Source organism: Tympanuchus pallidicinctus, unplaced genomic scaffold, assembly GCF_026119805.1.
Source record: "Tympanuchus pallidicinctus isolate F22 unplaced genomic scaffold, pur_lepc_1.0 scaffold16, whole genome shotgun sequence".
NCBI classification, from domain to species: domain Eukaryota; kingdom Metazoa; phylum Chordata; class Aves; order Galliformes; family Phasianidae; genus Tympanuchus; species Tympanuchus pallidicinctus.
Genome location: NW_026294679.1, coordinates 14326914 through 14345793, shown reverse-complemented (window position 1 = coordinate 14345793; position 18880 = coordinate 14326914). Strand labels below are relative to the sequence as shown.

The 18880-nt window shown below is 37.2% G+C and overlaps 1 protein-coding gene across 5 annotated transcripts in view; it reads right to left on the bottom strand.

Moving 5' to 3' along the window:
* Positions 1 to 3602: 3602 nt before the first annotated feature.
* The window catches only part of BLNK (B cell linker), a 93101-nt gene continuing 77823 nt past the window's right edge, over positions 3603 to 18880 (bottom strand). For all 5 annotated transcript variants that reach the window (XM_052676606.1, XM_052676607.1, XM_052676608.1 and 2 more), the window contains 14 exons: positions 18465 to 18490; positions 17885 to 17913; positions 17501 to 17596; positions 16700 to 16742; positions 15713 to 15740; positions 15337 to 15409; positions 14941 to 14971; positions 13522 to 13564; positions 12904 to 12982; positions 12428 to 12459; positions 9794 to 9873; positions 6649 to 6732; positions 5541 to 5696; positions 3603 to 4370 (listed from right to left, as the gene is read on the bottom strand). In XM_052676606.1, the coding sequence (XP_052532566.1) occupies positions 4251 to 4370; positions 5541 to 5696; positions 6649 to 6732; positions 9794 to 9873; positions 12428 to 12459; positions 12904 to 12982; positions 13522 to 13564; positions 14941 to 14971; positions 15337 to 15409; positions 15713 to 15740; positions 16700 to 16742; positions 17501 to 17596; positions 17885 to 17913; positions 18465 to 18490 (920 nt within the window). In that variant the 3' untranslated portion in view covers positions 3603 to 4250. The remainder of the gene's footprint in view (positions 4371 to 5540; positions 5697 to 6648; positions 6733 to 9793; positions 9874 to 12427; positions 12460 to 12903; positions 12983 to 13521; positions 13565 to 14940; positions 14972 to 15336; positions 15410 to 15712; positions 15741 to 16699; positions 16743 to 17500; positions 17597 to 17884; positions 17914 to 18464; positions 18491 to 18880) is intronic.

Here is an 18880-nt window from a genome sequence, read left to right as displayed (position 1 = left end):
GATAGATTCTTGCTGTGTGTTGGCAGGAAGATCCACTCTAGCTTTGTAGCTAGTGAGATTTATATGGGAGTCAGATGAAGTACATGAGACAGCGTGGGTTGGGTGCAGTTGGTGTGTTTCCTGTATCAAAGTGGACTTGTTTTACAGTGGTGGGCTTGAGTTCTGATGTGAATTTGGCAAGGAGCTTTTAGAAATCTATTTTACTGTTGTTAAATTGTGTTAGAAATAAACACCAGTAGGAAAATACAAAAAAGAAGGTAAGAAGGACCTTCTAGCTGCTTCAGCTTGTTCTCCTGTAGCAGAGCCTTCACACTGAACCCCTGAATTCTGAGCTTTGCCATTGCCTTTCTGGGAGAAATATCAATGAAGTTTGTTTCTAAAATGCATTCACTGCAATTTCACCAAGGGTAAGCAGTTTTTGTTACTAGTTGCATAACACTGAGATAGAAATTCTGTTCTACAATTAGAAGGTTGTTTATATTGATTAATCATGAGAGTGACAACTGTGATTGGATTTTGTTTTTCCGCAGAACCTTAAACAATATCACGAAAAAGAATACTGTGATGTTAAAAATGCTGAAATAAGGTTGCTTTTTGCAATCTTAATTCATTGTCATGTGTCACTTTATCCATGGCCATCCATCTCATTTGTTGCAGAGAATTGTGATTAATATTTTGTTTCCCTACTCTTAGTTAAGTCTTTGCATAATTTAATGCATGTTGCCCAAGTGTTCTGAATATAGAGCCCTTTCTCTCTTATGATTTTTTCTATAATTCTTCATTTGAGGTCCTAAAAGTTTGGTACTTTTGCAGATCTGATTTCAAGGAATCTCAAGTTAGGCTTCCATGAAATTATGATCACAAAGATCATCAGCAGAAAATTGGCTTAAGCAATTTGAGTATTGCACTGGATGATGCAGCAGTAGATTCTCCAAAAACATGTTTAACTGCCTTAATAATACAAAGCTACCTTTCAGCTGCCTGACTCCTGTGGTATTTGTTTCCATATTATCTTCATTAAATGGGAAAGGTATCCTACAAATGTCCTTCAAGCAACATTACTTCCTTATACAACTGTGATTTATCCTGAAGTACCATACAGGAACCAAATAAAATACATAAATCCATATGGTAAAGTAGTAAACAATTGCATATTTACTGTGTATGTCTGTTTTACACAATTAAGGTTGCAAGTAACCTGATTTGAAGAGTGCTGCTTTTTGCTGCTTGACTTTACAAGCTATCTTAAAATGTTTTGATTGCAACATGTATCAAAATAAAAAAGCCTTAACTTGGGTACAGAATTTTGAAACATATAAATGAATCCAAGTGCAAGGTCAGTGTTTTTCCCTCTGAGGAAATGCTTTGTAAATATATATTTGGCCTGAAGTCTAGTCGCTTGTGTATTCTTTGCAAGATGTGTGCTCATTAGCAGATCATGGCTACTCTCCTTCAGAAATTTCAGTGTTTTAACAAAAAACTTAAGTTTGGTATTGTTCTGGGGCTGTTGTCATGTGAGATGTCTTATTTTTATTATTTTAACGACACTTCCTAAGAATCTGTGCCTGCTGCTGGTGTTTTAAATTGAAGGAAGAATATAGTTTTGTAAGTTGCATGTCTGAACATTTGGAATTTGGAGGATGCAAGTGCTCCTTTCGTGGAACAACACTGATAGGAATAATTTGCAGTATTCTGTATGTTCTCTGTATCAGGTAGGCATTCACCACTTTTAACTTTTCCTTTGTTTCTTTGCTAGTCACATAACGTCAATTGTTTGGAAGAAAAATTATGTAGTCATATCAAAGATGGAGAGAAGTTTGTTGCTGCGTCTGTCAGAAGTCAGGCTAACACCTGCTACTTGATGAAACACCTGCCAACACTAACTATTGGCAGCTGTGGGTACTTCACCAGCTGTAGGGGAAGCTTTCTGGGGCAGGATTTCACGTGAGCTGCCACTTTCAAGATTCAGCAGTGACTGCTGAGTCCATATCACTAGAAATTTTAACATAGCAAACTTCATCATCAGTTACTCTGTGGAAGACGATGTTGCCTTCTTACTCCCTGCCTCATCTTGTTGCTGAAAGTGTAAGTTACCCCCATAACAGCGTAGAAAATGGCTAGGAATAAATAAGGGTTTGCAGATGAATGTAGAGTTGAATGTTTATCCATAGCACATTTATTATTAATCATCCACAAAATTATGAAGTAGTGTGGAGCTCACTGGCAGTAGGAGCATTGCTTTGAGTATAGGAGGGACTCAGTATCACCAATTACCCTGAAAAATTTGGCATTTGCTCTCTCAAAAGGAAGCCTATCGTTCCATTTTTTTTATATCCTTTTTTTCCTCCTTTCTAGAATGATGGTGATGTTACACCTTATAATCAGAAAGAAGTGTAGGAAGAATGTAAGCACTTTTGGAGCCTCCTTTTGGAGGAGTGTTATATAGATGGAACAAGAAACTGGTGTGTTAAGAACAGTGTAAATAATGTGCAGTAGATGAATGAGTAAGGCAAGGACTCCCCCTGAACACAAAGTTAAATACTGAAAGAGTGCTTTTCCACAGAGTATTTTCCATTGTCATTAAATGCTCCCAGAGTAAACACCTACAAGGAGTAAATTAAGCTTGCAGAGACCAATGCTTGTCTTTTGTTAATTCTGAGATCTAGACTTCACAGTCTTAAATGTTTTAAACATTAGACTAGTTATACTGGTTTAATTACTATCACCTGAGCAATATACTGAACACAGTGTGTATGTAAGACTGTAAAGTAAGTGTCCTATAGCAAGCAGACCTGTGAAAAGTCTATGCATAGTTTCTTACCTGCTGGGCTTTCATTTGCATCACAGATGGAATAAGTATTATCTGTGTTGCAAAAGAGCATAAACAGCCAGGTGCTGCACATCACCATATTAGGAAGCAGTTATTTCTAGATGATTGGTGCATTACGTGAAGGTGTTGCTCAAAGCTTCAGAGAACCAGCTGCATAATACTCTCTGTGTAAGTGACTTTTTGAGACCTTGCAAGTCCATGCTGAAGTTTGCCTCAAATGCCTTGTGGGTGAACTTAAAGAACACTGTCTAATTTGGAAAACAAACAAAAACAAACAAACAAAACAACAACAGTGTTTCAATTTTGGAAAATATCTGTAAGATAGATGAACTGGCAGGTCAAAGGAAATCAAACACCTTTGGAACTAATTAACCATTACTGCTAGGAATTTTTTTACTAGAGCAATTATGTATTGATAAATTTCATTTTAACTACTTGATCTTTTGTGAAAATGACACTGCTGTCAATAATGCAAGAAGTAAAACACTCTGATAGATCAGGCTTTTTTGTTGTTATCTCTAAATTAATTCTGCAAGAATTGAGTTGGTATTTAGTTTGGCAATGTGTTTGGGCCTCCAACAATAAAAACAAAAGATTGAGAGCTATTAAGTCAGATATCTGTGTTAAAGCTGTAAAAACAGTTGTTGTAACAACAGGAGGCTTGTGAAGGAGCTCAAAAAAATTTATATAAGAGACATCCACGACAGTGAGTTGATGCTTTTTCACTGGAAGGATGCTAAGAAAACTCATTTAGCAGTGCTTCTGTACACAGTTGACTTTACAATATTTAACTTTATTTGCACATTTGAAAAAACAAACAAAAATATTAATGAGAGAGTAAAGCTGAAGGAAGGACAACATGTCCATTAATCTAAACCATTGACAGCTTTATTGCTGTAAAGCTTTATTCATGTAAAGCTTTATTCATGTGAAGTACAGTCTCAGTTCCTGCTTGTACATGGCAGTACATTAAGTTCAGCTGCTCTTATTTCTGAGGATGTGCACTTTACAAAGAAATTACTGAGAGCAGTGATGTGTGGTAATCTTTACAAATGGAACAAGTAGACCACTGTGGATATTCTCACTTTTCAAGTGAGAATGTCCTAGGGGAAATACATCTTTAAATAGCAGTCAGAGGACAAGGTTGTGGTACGCAACTGTTCACCTGACTTTCAATACCCATGTTGTCACAGGTGGAAGTCACAGATGACCGTGTATCCACTTTGTTTCTTGTATTAAGTAGGCTTTTTTTTGTAAAGAGACAGAGTTGGACTTGAACTGCATATCTTACTGCTCAGTAGATGTTAAAGAGTATTTTCCATCACTGTGGATGTTCTTTTAAACTCCTGATCCACACGGTTTGGGGTGTTGAAGCAAATGATTAAAAAGTCTTCATCTCAGCATTTCAGTTTCAGTTCAGTTAAGAAACTCTTACAATATATTTCAGTTTTGTTGAGTCTTTTGTGTTGTTTTGGCTGTCAATTAGAACCAAGGAGGTATGCTGGTGATTCTCTACTATTTCAGCAACACTGTCAAAACGCTGGATAGAGAAAACAAGAAATAATTAGTGGTATCCTTTAATGTTGTAACATTGACAGTAATTATAGAATCATTTTTTGTCCCTCTTCTCGCAGCATGGAGGAGAGTGGAACTATGACTGTTACTGAGTGAGATGTTTTGCCTTTTGGTAAGAGCACCAGTCCTGCTCTCAGTCCCATTCCAATAGCGGACAGATTAAATTTGGACAATGTAAGATAGAGCCAGGGCTGACATCACCTCATGCTCCTACTGATTGGAGATTGCTGCCTGCACAAGCTGAACCATAGAGTTTATTACATAGCATATTAAACAGACACCATTTACAGCTAACCTTAATCTGTCAAGCTACACACTGTGTAGCAGCTTGGGATTTGCTTTATTTGGCTGCCTCAGTAAGAGCAGTGGACTCTCTGGAAGTAATACGGTGCAGATGGCTGTCGATGAGTGCTGTTTTAGTTATGCCATTTCAATGTCAACCACGATGAATTAACACCCTGAATCTGCTAGGCCTGTTGATATTCCTTTTGGTTTCCATCCAAACGGGACTATCTTTCTTTTTACCTTCAGGTCATTTTTGACTCTTTGTGAAAGGCCAGATAAACTCCAGGCTTCTGAGTTATTCTGTAACCTAAGAACTGTTGCCTGTGAGGCAGATAATTAGGCTGAGGCAAGCGTGCTCTCACATGCCTGAGAAGCCCCTCCTGTGTGGTGATGACACACAGATTTATTGGTATTTGAGCTCCAATTCTCTATGCTGCTGTTAGAATAGTTTTCTGTGATTTTTGCATCTAAATATTCTTTATTTGAAAACAGAATTAAAAATACAGTTATTTTTCTTTTTGTTAGTGGCCATTTATAATTTTCCAAGAAACTTTAGAACTAGAGTCTTAGGTAGAAGGTGACTAGATATAGCTGGAGGATTTATCTAGTAACTGCAGTTCTGATCCTGATAACTTTTCAGAGTAGTTATGAGTATGCTTTCAACTTTATCTGTGGTTTTAATTAATTTTAACGTGCAGGACCTGATGTAAACGATGTTTTCTCTAGTTTTGTATACTTCAGTCACAGTGCATGAAGAATCCTGTCAAGTCATACAGCAACATACTTCAATCCTTGCTTATTAAAGATAGATAACTGAACGGTGTTGGGAAAAAAAAAAAGAAAATCTCACCTCTTCACCACATTTTTCTCTTCCTAATGCATACTGTCTTGTTGATTCAATAAAACGTATAGGAATGTTGTATACTCTTCTGTTATAAAACACAACCAGTGTGTACGGTTGCCTTGAATCCTGTCCAGAACTCTTTCTTATTAGGAAAGATCCATCCTAAAGAAAGAGAATATATAACTTTTAAAAAAAATGTTGTTTTTTTTTTTTTTGTTTAAGCTTAATAGGTTGGGTTTTTTTGTTTTTATTTTTTTATAATTGTAATAGCATTAAATCCTTTTCTGTCATTAGAAAAAAAATCATACAGCAGGAAATAGCATATATTCCTGGTGTCTAACAATAGCTTTGAAAGGTTTAAGAGTGCTCTTTGCCTCCTTTCTCTTCCTGTTAAGAGAAAGGGAGAAGAAAAATATGCAGTGACAGCAGTCTGTTGGATTTCATGCATTATGAGGAAATGAAGTCACTGTCAGTGGCAGTAGGTAGAAAAGGGAACAGCAGAAGTGTTTCTCCAGAGCTGTAGCTACTGGCAGTGTAGCCCAGTGCTCACTAGTTGGCAGCAACCTATGCTGGTGACAAGACCAGTACTCTATCCTGCTTTGTGAAGTGAGGGAGAAGAAAACTCAAGTGATGCTAGGGATGCGCCTCTACATGTTACTAATTCCTTGTAGACAGACTAGTTGAGAGCAGGACTCATTCTCCAAATAACTAAAATGCTTAGTGCTATCACATCAAAATACATTGCAGCATCCGTCTTTCCAAGTACTAACCTTTTTACACGATCCATTGGATAGTCACAGAGATGATTTAGAAGTAACTGGGCTTTGCCTTGTTTTAGTGCATGCGCATGAACCAAGGAAAATCTCTTAATTTGTAACAGCATTCTTTGCAATGCAGCAGTCTTTGAACTAAACTGAGGCACCTTCAGTTAGCTTCTATAACAAGTGAAAATTTTACCACACGAATGTTCTGGTTGACACTATTTGCATGACAGAGTATTCTGATCTGTTTGTCATACAACTGAAGTTCTTAGAATACTTCTGCTTGTCTTGATTTTTTATTTTAAAACACCTGCAGTTATTCCTAAAACAGACATTCCTTGAAAGGGACCTACCTTGTTAGATCGATACAGTGCATCTTCTGCTGTTTTCCGATCACAGGTTGCAGCATACCATGCTTTACTATGAACACCAGCATCCTAGAAAGAATGAGAGAGTGAGTCTCACCTGCAAAATAATAACAATAATAATAAAGAATTTGGCCTGTGGGTGTGTTACTATTCAGTAGTAATGGCTGAGAAGAATTCAGATGCAAAATTGTTTAAGAAACACAGAATTCAGAACATTCTTTACCAGGAACTGACCATTTTTATTGACCAGAGGAAGAACAAAGGAAAATTAGTGTGTTAAACAGTGGTAACATCTGATAGAAGTCTCATGCACCAGAATAAACCCTGAGAAGATTCTTCAGGTTTGGCTGGAGCGCAGTTTGGCATTTTTAAAGCATTAAGATATTCTAGTAGAATTTGAAATGGCATTCAGTGCTTGTGGTTGAATAGCCTGTCCCTGAACAATTTAGATGTTGCTTGGCTGTGGCCTAGCCTGTACGATATCTAGAGTAGGTAGGTGTCTAACTTTGGGAATGAACTTCCCATATATGTAAGGTTGTCTGTGAACATGGTCAGCATTGCCTGCATCTGGATAACATGGAGGTAGGAGAAGTGCATCTCTGGCTTTCTAATGTTATTAAATGAGCACAAAAATGTACGCTGTACTACAAAAAAATAAAATTAATGCATCTCCTCTACTTATACAGCACCTGAGACATGAGATGTGGGCTCAGTTCAGGTTCCCTGTTCACTGAGTCTGAACATATCTTCGCATTTAAAACACAGCTCTTGAATAAAAGGCGTAAAACACCATCTGTTTCCCATAGGGAAGGATTACATCCGTGACAGAATAAAGAGTGGCTTGTATTTTAACTAAATTATTGGGAACCCTATTTATATGTAATGTTCCCTGTGAACACCTCACCAACATCACTCTCCTCTCCAGTCTGTTCAATGCTTGGCAGTACTCTGTACAGCAACAGAACCTAACCAGAACCTTTTCTTCTAGGGAAAGACACAGGCCAAAGGACTTCATGGATGGGAACATGGGTGCAGACGTTAAGATACAAGGTAGGATTATTGGCCCCCTATAGGTAGGCGGATTCTGGTTTAGAAGATAAAAGCTTTCTTTGCAAAGGAAATGTACAGATGAGGAAATGTGAGGAGAGGAGGGCAGTTGGGAGTGTGAAACAAGATTATGATTTGAATAAGAGAAGCGGGGGTAATTCAAAGATGCAGGATTGCATGTAAGTTTGTGAACAGAAGTGCTGTTTAAGAAAAGGTATGGAGATTTTGGAGAGGTGTGGAAAGACCTGGGGAAAGACGGGAATAAGGAATTAGAAGCAGCACAGGACCTATGCATTATCAGGTTCCAATGGCTAGAAGATTAAGTAACAGGTTATCAAACCAGCAATCACAAAAAGTGAGCTCGTGCTAAGAATTTTGATGCTAAAACTGACTTAAGAGTATGGAAGGCTATAGAAATAATGCTGAGAGTATTTCATAATCAATACTTCCAAGTATTAACCTTCAGAGTCATTTGAATGCTTTTGCTCCAACTTTACAGTAACAAAGTTAATAATAAAATTCATTTTCATGGGAGCTTTATGAAAGCAATCCGTCACATCAGTAGAAAAAAAAAAAAAGAGATGAATTTGCATGTTATGGCTGTTTCCTTACTGCAAAAAACCCCACCTTTTTGTGTTTTGCCTGTGTGTGTGTGTGTGTGTGTGTTGTTTTTCTGTGAGTTTAACTTGGTTCAGCTTCATGCAGGTTCAGAACACCAGAGAAGCACATGGCTGGGAGGGAAGATGGAGGAGAGAGCAGAGACTCCCAGTTGTGGGCACTGCACTAAATTTGTAGGTTGGCTTGAGCCATAACATGTAACTCTATCTCCAAGATTCTTCCATGTATTTTTCCAGTCATACTATTAATTGTAAAAAGACAAAGAAAAGAATTGCAAGTATGTAAAGTACTCAGCCACTTAAGGAATGGCTGCAGCAAACCAATCTTTGTTCAGTAGAACAAGAAAGTCAGCTGCTCCAAAACCTTCCTTCCCAGCCCTCTCTATGGGCTATAATCTGTCCACAGAGCCCCGCCACCAAAGTTTGGATGGGAACCAAATAAATAATGAACCTTTAGGGCAAAAGTCAAGTCCATAAGCACCTATATTGTAAGGTATGCTACAGCTCCATTATACATAATTGGTGGGAAAACACCACTAACTTCAACAGTTAATTTTAAAAAAAAAATAAAATGAACGTTTTATTAAACTGTGGTTTTGCCCAAGGCTGTTATATGAAAGCATAATTACTACAAGCTGTTTTAGTGTCTGTTGGATTGTTTTTCTGAAAGTGATTTTTGTAATAAATTTCCAGTATGACATTGTTAAAATTGTTCCAGAAGTTCAAGTTCTTTGTGTTCCTCGCTGTTGTATTATCATTGTCATGTCAGACTTTAGAACACTTAATGTTATTGGCTCTGCACAATAGAGCCTTTGTTTTGCAATCAGCAGAACTATTTTTACCTTGCTTGTGACTACTGGACTAATGAGAATGGCTTCATGCATTTTGTAGTTTCCATTCCTCCAAAATGTGAGTGAAGGGAATAGCACTGACATGCAACTAACTTTGCGTTTGCTTAGATCACTCAAAGCTTAACGTTGCAACAAAAAGCAGCTAATAGCTGCAGATGTCTTGGTTGCATAATTATTTCAGAACTCAGTATGTACAGCTATACATTAGAAAATAGGAAAATAGAAGCTCATCATAGCCATCTAGATCTAAGTACATTAGTCGAAGATTTTCTTGTTTCAAATGGTGTCAGATTATTATGGACTGCAAAGTCTGGATGACCTGAAAAGCTTCCTAGTTTTTAGGATTTGTTTAAAATAAGTGGTACAAAACCAAGGTTTGGTATAATGCCATTTATACATTTTTTCATGGTTTGTTGAAGCTCTCCTTTGCTATATGTTCTAAGCATTTTTGACCTTAAGCAAACATTTAGATGACTTGTGCCACATAAAAATCTTCATTGCAAACAATAACATGAATATTACCAGCAGAGGAGCATGATTTTTAGAGAGGGGTGGAAATGCTATTTTAAAGTGAACAATAAGATTTCTGTACCATGAACTTAGCTGATGTTATACCTGGTCTGCAGTAATTGAAATGGATGAAATGCTGCTGTGAGGGGAAGTACCCAGAGCACGGCTTGGGACTTCTGGCACCTCTGCAAAAGAGAGAACAACATAAGTAATTTTTCAAAGTATGTTTCATTTTCCTGTAAGAAATTGGTATATCACAAGGCCTATCAGAGATCTGGAAAAGTTTGACCTTTGGTATTATTCACGAAAACTACATACTGTAAATACATGGGCTCAGTGCTGGTGCCTGGGACACCTGCCTGCTTACAAGAGGAGTCCTTCCTTCCCTTCCAGAGAGAGAAATAGTTTGGAAATTACTTGGTTAATAACCAGAGTTAGATTTAACATGCAAGAAAAATGCCTTAAAAAATAAATAAATAAATAAATAAATAAATAAATAAATAAATAAATAAACAAGTATGGAGTATAGTTTTTACCCTATGATCCTATAGCAAAAGACAAAGAAAAGGCAGAAAGTACAAAAAGCACTCAGTGCAAGGTAAGAGGCAGTCACATGGTGAGGGAATCAGCAAAACTAATGTAGCTCAGATATTTTTTCACTGATTTAATCCAAGTTACATGTTTGTACACGTGCGCAAGAAACCTAAACAGCAAAACAGAGAAGCAGAAGGTCAATTAAAATTGCAGTGGAAAAGCAGAGTAGAAAATAGTTGTTATGGCTGAAATACAGGCATTGAAGAATTAAAGAATTCAAGAAATTGCAAGGAAAGTGGTTGAGTACTGTTGCATATTAATGACTCGATAGAGAAATGGAAAGTAAGTATAGATAATTGTTCTGATTAAATAAATCTTGGCCAAAGACAGTAATGGTTCTCATAGAATATCCTGAGTCAGAAGGGACTCATAAGGATCGGAGTCCAACTTGGCGCTTCTGATCACAGTTAGATACATACAGATACAGATTATTGTGCTAGAGAAGATAACTGTAGAAAATATTCTGCCATAATGAGAGGTTTGTATCCTGTTCATTTCACTGGGGAAAAAACGTGACTAAGGTTGTAAGCACTTTCCTGCTCCTGGCCGTAATATTTTGCAGAATGCTTAATCTAATCTTCACTTATAGAATTCTGATCTAGATTTTGGTTTCAGCAAGCAGCATTATGGCAGACCTCATTGTAATGGTCGTGCTGTGACTCAAAAAAAAGTTGGTTTGGAAAGCTGAAAGGAGTATGACATAGCTTTTGAATTTTTTTTTTTATAGTAAAGGTGCAACCATCTGGAAGTTGCACTCTAAGTGGAGAGGAACAGCAGTAGCTCTCAGTGAATGAATAATCACTTGAAAAAAGCTCCTCATGAAGAAGAATTTTTTTTTGTTAAATTTTGACTGACCAACTACAAAAGCTGTAACTGAAAAATTCATTGTATGAATATTATTAAGAGTGGTCAGGAGTCAGGCTGATTAGACTTTACAAGAAAAAATTAGAAATTCCTTAGCTGTTTAAAAAAGAGAGAAAGAAAATGAGGCTGCCTTCAGTAAGAATTTTACTGATTTTAAAAGATACTGTAGGTCCTAAATCAATAGGAGTTCTGGTATAGAAATGGAGGATTCCACAATCAAATTGGAAGCAAAACTCATACAGATTAGTACAATTGAACTGGTGGGAATAACAGTCCTTATCCCTGAACTCTGAAGAACTGGCACATGAAATTACAGGGCTAGTAACAATAACTTTAAATCAATTTCAAGTCAGAATGGTACTTTAAGATTCAAATAGCAAACATAATTGCTATACTTCAAGTGGAGGAAGTGGCCCGAGCAACTATAAGCGTTTTTGTCTTAACTGAAAAGAGCACAGAGCCCTGGAAGAGAACTTGAAGCAAAGAGTATTTGAAGTTGTGGAGGTAAGGGTCCAATTAGCAGGAGAAAATCTGAAATTTACTCTAGTAGATAAGTGTTAAAGCTCTTTCATAAAATAATGGACTTCTACAAAAAGGAAAATATCTCACTCTATTCACTCTGGACTTAAGAAGAACATTTGATGATGTGCCATATGGGGAATCAGTACTTTTGATGAAGAGAATAAAAGTTGGCACAAGGCTGGTATGATGATGAGGAAGATATGGCAGGGAATGCTGAAGGGGCATTGGCTGTTGGGCCCAGTTGTCTGTGATAAAGTTGTTAGGATCCAAATAAACACCAAGAGCATGTTAAAGACATGTTGCTAATTAGAGCATCATTTAGTACCAAATGACTTAAAACAAACAAACAAAAAAATAGAGTTACTCTTTAAGAATTTATGCTACATGTTCAAGCATATCAGTTGTGTGACAGAAACAAGACAAACCTCAAGGGCATCAGACTATTGCACAAACATGAACCATTATTGCAAGAAAGATGGATAGAATCTTATGGTACCAACCGACCCATCTGCCCTTAGTAGAAATTTTCAGTGCTAACAAATGGGAGCAAGGCACCCAATCTCCAGTAATTTGCATAACAACTGAAAGAGTCCCTCAATTTTACTAGCTGAACTATACCTGATCTCTACTTTGTATGCATTACAGAGACAAATGTTAATTCTGAACCAATGAATATACATAGCATCTTGAAATAATTCAAAGATTAACTGGAAGTTATATATCAATCACATATTAATTCACAATCTGAACAATACTTACTTGGCAGAACTAAGGGCTTTTGGAGTGAAGACCTGCAATAAACAGAGAAATTACAAAAGGTCTGATGGAAACCTTTCTCTGAAAGTATTAAAATTGCCTATATGAAGCTAGCAATGGTAGAATGTGTTCCAGCTCACCTTTGTCCATTGAGAGATAAGACCCAAATTCAGGTATTTTAGAACTCATCTCCCACTAGTATTGACTATCAGTAATTTAACATCTGATTTAAACCTCTATTGCTTAATCAGAGGTTATAGCTTTCCCTGATTTTTGGTGGCAGTTGCAGTGTTTTGATGCATTTGCCACATTTGATTTTTTTTTGCTGCTGGGAGTTTTCAAGAAATTTGAGTTTTAAAAAACAAGAAGGTTATAAAGAAAAAGAAGGCTCTCCTTTGAATTTTCCCCATCTGTGTTCAGACTGACGAAAAGGAGTTGGTGCACTGAAATATTCAGAAGATGATGGAAAAGGCTTTTACTTTGAGGTACCACTCGGAAGAGGCGGAAGTGGGAACTCAAGGCCGGAACCTCGTCGTCGTTCTGCTGCTGTAGGTTTCTCTGTAGTTTGAAAAAGACAAATCAGAGTCAGCATTTCTTTAGAAATATTGTCCAAAGTAAGGCAGTCTCGGTAGATGAGGTGCAGCAGTGGGGCTGCAGTTACCCTGTGTCAGGCAACGGGCCCAGCTGAGCTTTCGCCTCGAGGTGCTGCTGCCTGGCACAGATATTTTCTGCCTGTGTGAGGGACTGGCTCTTGCCAGGAGCCATCTCTGCATGAGGTGCTCCTTGCTGAGCTCAGAATGATGTGCTCATGCTTCCCCTCCCTTCCCACATCTCCACTTTGAGGACTATATGGCACATTGCTGCTGCATTATGTTGTGCCTTACACTGCCAGTAACCTCAGAAGTTTTATTGTGGCTTCTTTTAGAGAACAATGATACTCAGTTCAACTAAGGCTGGCCAGATCCAGTTCTAAACTGCTAAAACCAACCTCTCCTAAAATAACGAGGATAAATTGGATGTGATGTTGTTTGTTTCTAAAAAGCAAAATAAATAATTTTGATAATGTCAACTTTTCTAAAGTAGTAGAGAAAATTTACCTTCATTTACAGTGAAGGTGTCTCTGCAAGGCAAGCATGGTTTCTGCAACAAAACACAAAGAATTCCAATATTATGTGGCATGTCCTGCATCACTTATACAGCAAATATCTTTTTATAGTTGTTGTTAACTGGTTTACATTTAGAACTGATGGTGTCCTGTGGGGATCAAGATAGAGGGGCATGGCCATTCTAAGAAGAGCCTCAGGCTGTATGGCAATGCAGCTTGGAGTTTTGTGAAGTAGATTTAGAAAGAATCCCAGTTTGTGGGGATGAATAGATGGACAGAATAAAAATTCAGAGATGAGTGCTTTAAGGCTTCTTTTTAAATTATTATCCCCATGAATAATTTATAGTTCCTTCTAATCTCAAGTCCAGAAATGAAGAGTTCATCCCAAATACTTTTGAATCAAAATTTGAATATTTTCATCTTTGTTAATCTGTACATACAGATGTCTGAACCCCTTTCTCTTTCTTTACTAAAGCTCAGACTGCCAGTTCAGCCATCAGTAAAATCCCTCTCAGCATTCTCATTCATTTTTTTCCCTCCTTCCTATTTTAAATCAAGGATAATAAACTCTTAATTTTAAAACATGTTTCCAATTTAATTTAGTTGGAAATTTCAACAGTTTCTCTCATTTTTTCCCACTGTAGGTTTTGGGATGTTTCTATAAAGATGAAATACTTCTTGAAAAAAACTGACTAATTCTGATAATATCCTATGTCTTTCTTGAGCTATCATTCTTAAAATAAATCCATGTGGTTTGCATGTAGGCCTATATATTTCAGAGATGTTTCTTAATGGCCCACATTCCTTCTTATTTCTCATTTTAATTCAGTCCTTGCAGTATGTGTGTACTGTTACATTCAGGGGAGACTTATCACTTCCTACAGCTTCCTGAAAGGATGCTATAGCATAGTGGGGGTCGGCCTCTTCTCCCAGATAGTAGTAATAGGATGAGAGGTAACGGACTTAAGCTGTGCTAGTGGAGATTCAGGCTGGATATTAGGAAATGTTTCTTCTTGGAAAGAGAATGGTAGTGCATTGATACAGGCTGTCCAGGGAAGTGTTGAATCACCGCCTCTGGAGGTATTCAAGAAAAGTATAGGTGTTGCTCTGACTGATATGATGTAGACTGCTCACAGGCATTGACTGGTGGTTGGGCTGGATGATCTTATTGATTTTTCCAACCTCAATGATTCTACGATTGTAGGGTATCAAATCCAAACATTAATCTAAACATTTTTTTGCTTTAGCTTTCTCATTACTATTTAGTTCATGTAACTGCACCCATGTGTTTATTTTCATAGTGCCCTTCTACTTTTTCCTGTGCCTTTATGTTGTATCATAATTCATGATCAAATCAAGTTTGATCACATGTAAGGTTATCACTTAATTATGCAATTATAAATCAACTTACTGCTGGATTTACTGCATTAGAAGTTTTCTTTCTGTAAATTGGAGGGAGAAAAAAAAAAAAACATTGTTATTTAGCTGATACATGGAATTCATTTAGCAACTAAGCACGTGCATACTATTGCTTCTGTACTTCGGTAAATGAAGCAAGCCAACCACCATTTGCCATCAGCAGCAGGCAGTGAAAGGCAATGGCACTGGGATACAAACAGCATTCCTCCAGAAATAATGAAAGAATAGCTCCCCTTCCCCTAAAGTCAGGGTATTCTGCATGAACTGCAATAAAAAGTTATTCCTGAATTATGATTGCCACAGACCAGGTTAGGAGTTGACTCCCAGTACAGCCAATATTAATTAGCCCTACCCTTAAAGAAGTAGTTTTCTCATTATTTTTACTCACAGAGCCCTTGGTAATGGAGATGGAGCTGTTCCAGTATGAAACTTAGATTCTTGTATATTATTGAAGCTATGATCTAGAAAAAGATACAAAATATTTAGTATGCAATATTAGCTCTGAGTAGTAGGTTTTCCTCACCACATTTCAGTGTTAACATATCAGAAGTGAAAAAAAAAAATAGCCAATGGTTTAATTTTCTTGACATGTTTTCACTCTGATTGTACTAGAAAACAATTCAGGAGTATTTCTTACTTGTTGCTGGCTGATACAGATAACATTTACAGTGACACACTTCATTGCATGGTATGCTAAGGTCACCAGTGACATATTGACAACAAATCCTGCTCCTATCACCATGTTTACAGTACAGAATACTTACTTTCATCATTATTGTTTGCTTCATGGTCCTGTAATGGAAAAGTATGTTAGATATGACAAGAAGCAATTAAATAAAGTGGGAAGTGCATAAATTCTGTGGTTGCAATCTGTAGTAATTTTTAATTACATATTTGTATAGAGAGCATACAGCAGCCAGGATATTTTTCATAGCTTCTTCTAGGGTATTTGAAAAAATTAGCAAGTCAATTAATTTTGAATGTTATAAATTTAGGCATTCATAGAGTATGGATAAAATTGGCCCCGAATTTTGCAGTGAGATCTTTTGGTTCATGTTTCATTTCTGAAATTGAAAGCTAAAATTTCACAGCAGACATTTTGCACTGAACTGACAGTAGTGAGCAGGCTGACTTTTCACCATCCTAGAACTCAAGCAATCCAACTCATTTTGTAGTTTCTTCTGTAGATGCTTTCTGTTGGCACTCAGGTACTGTGCTTTAGGGGAGACTCCTTAAAGGCGTACTATGAAAAGTACAATTCAAAGAGGCATGAATTGTTCATTTTTCCATTTTCATCCACCAGATTAATGGCTTTTCACTAATGTTGATTACAAACATATCCATTCTCTGGTTGGAGAAATGTGATCCTCCCAGTCCTCCTGAATGCAATTCCGTTGGGGACGGCATTTTCAAGTGATAGCGTTTATTACTAATGAATTTGCTTCAGATTGGGCAAAATAACCCATTGCTACTGAAAGTTCTTGGAGTTTAGCCTTTTTTTTTTTTTTTTTTTTTTTAAGTACAGGAAGTTATTTTTTTGGACTTTAAGCTATTTTGTTTTTTTTTTTCTTAGACCAACACAGATGTCCAATGTACCTCTTCTATTCAAAAGAAGAATAGTCACAATTACAATATTAGATCAAACTAACATCCAAAGTTATTTGTTTCTGTTATTTAATTCAGATAATAAGACTGAAAGAATAGAAAAAAAATTAAGTTTAGCACACTCTTTAAATGGGCACATTACTCACTGTTTTTGTATGAAGGAGATTTCTGGGGAGAGGCAAAATATTCCTGGAAAAATACACACAGTAAGTTAAGTAGGATTTTTATTTGTTTTGCTTGATTGTTTGACTTAGATATACATTTCAAGATCTAGAGAGGAGCCTTGAAGAAAATAGTTGCAAGTATGCACCACCAGGGTAGTTGTGATGCTCTGCCCTATAGAGGAACCCTTCTAGAAGAGCTTCTAGTCCTGGAATTTGGTTCCCCTGCAGCTATGCTCAGGGGACCCAAACACTGTAACAGTGTTGTGCATAACATCTACTCTTCCTTGGGCGTACGGCCTACTTGGTAGAGTGATGGCCTAGGAGTGAGACAATGTCTTGTTTTCCAAGCAGCTTCCTATATTTCTAGGTACAGAGGAATGAAAGACTGCATGCTTAACTTTTTTTCTTCTTACTAATTTTCCTCTAGAAACTTGGAATATAAATCACAGATTTACCAACTTGATACAAGCAATCTTGCACCACATCCACTACAAAAACATCTTGTTTGCAAGGGCACAGAAGCTGGTAATAGGACTTGAAAGTGATTTGCAGAGATGTTTTACCCCTGCAATGACTCCTAAGGGAATATTCAAGAAAATAGTGCCTATTTGGCAAACTGGCTTCAGTACAGAAGTTAATGAGGAACTTTTGTTCTCAGTTTGCCCCAACATCCCTAGCAAATCCTGGTTACTGCTTATTGTCCAAATGCTACATAATAGGTAGAGATTAGAAAATTTTATCTCCACTCTTATTTGTTATTAATATAAACTGCTGTCAACTTACCTGGAAGCGTCCAGCTTAGGTGACTCTCTGGTCATGCTGTGCATGTGCGAGTTCTCTGCATTCTGAACACGTGTAGCAGGAAGTGGTTTAGTGAACCTAATAGTAAAATGTGAATTGAGGAAAGAAAATCACATATAACAATAGTGAATAGAAAAGGTGACCACCTTTCTCCTGCTCTGTCCCTTAAAAATTCTATAAATTACCCTCACGTATAAAAAAAAATACTACTTATTATGTTAGAGTAATTGGAATTAACATAGAAATGGATGATAATCTTTGTGTAGATATTTTAAAAAGAATTATTAAGCATATCATATTTTCTCGTCTAGATATATTTTCTGACAAACTTTAAATAGTATACAGACACTCATAGTAAGAGATTACCTGGTTATAGGTGGTGGTGAAAGTTCTTCCTTTAAGAGAAAAAACACAGAATTGTTTGGTTATATTTTGATTTCATCAAAAGCATTTATATGATCATATTTATATTATCATAGCAATATCTTATTTTTATGTTGTAGTGTTGCTTCTGGTTGAACTCTGCCTGGTGATGTGCTTGAGGATGGTAGGAAGCCACCACCAATAGTCTGGCAAGCCCTGAACACGCTGGTGTGGCCATGTGTCATATCAGAACCAGCAAGCAGGGAGAAAATTACTGTGTCAGAACTGTCATTACTCCTTCGCCTGCAACTGTGCTTCTATAGAGAGCGTTCTCTTAAGCTGCTGCTTCCCAGATCCAATTGCTATCACATAGGACTAGAAATTTCAACCCCTTCCCAATTATTCTGTTTGGCAGACATTTTGAATTGGTTTGCCAACTTTTCTGTAAAGGAAGTGTCAAAGTGCGAAGTGAAAACAGATTTGCTCATTTTCCCCCTTTCAAAGACTGATTTTATATGCACATACACTCTACAACCACATGTTGCCCACAGAGTACAAGAATCAAACTACAGGAAAATCTTACCTCTTCTTCAGGAACCTCGTACACTTCTGTAGGACAGGGAAGAAAAATCAAGTTCTTTGGTTAGCAAAAGTACACTACATGTTACCAGAAAAACTGAACAATTTTTATCAACTCTATTTTGTGTCTGGAAAAGTAACTTGGGGAACTTGTCCCTGCCTCCTGGTTCTGTCTCCTAAACCCTCAGGCAGCCACAGCCCTGCAGCTCTTGAAATAACAGAGAACTACAGGAAGAGTCCCAGAAAGTGGGATAAACAGTCATTGTATAAAAGAGCCTTTTCTCCACCCTTACTAAATCCCCCCCACCCCAGCCTCTCAAAAAGCAAGACAAATCCCATTTCTTGCAAGCCTGAGATAGTTTGGAAAGATGTGTTATCACACCTGTGATAGTGTTTAGCCTTTCCCTGACTCAGGGAGGA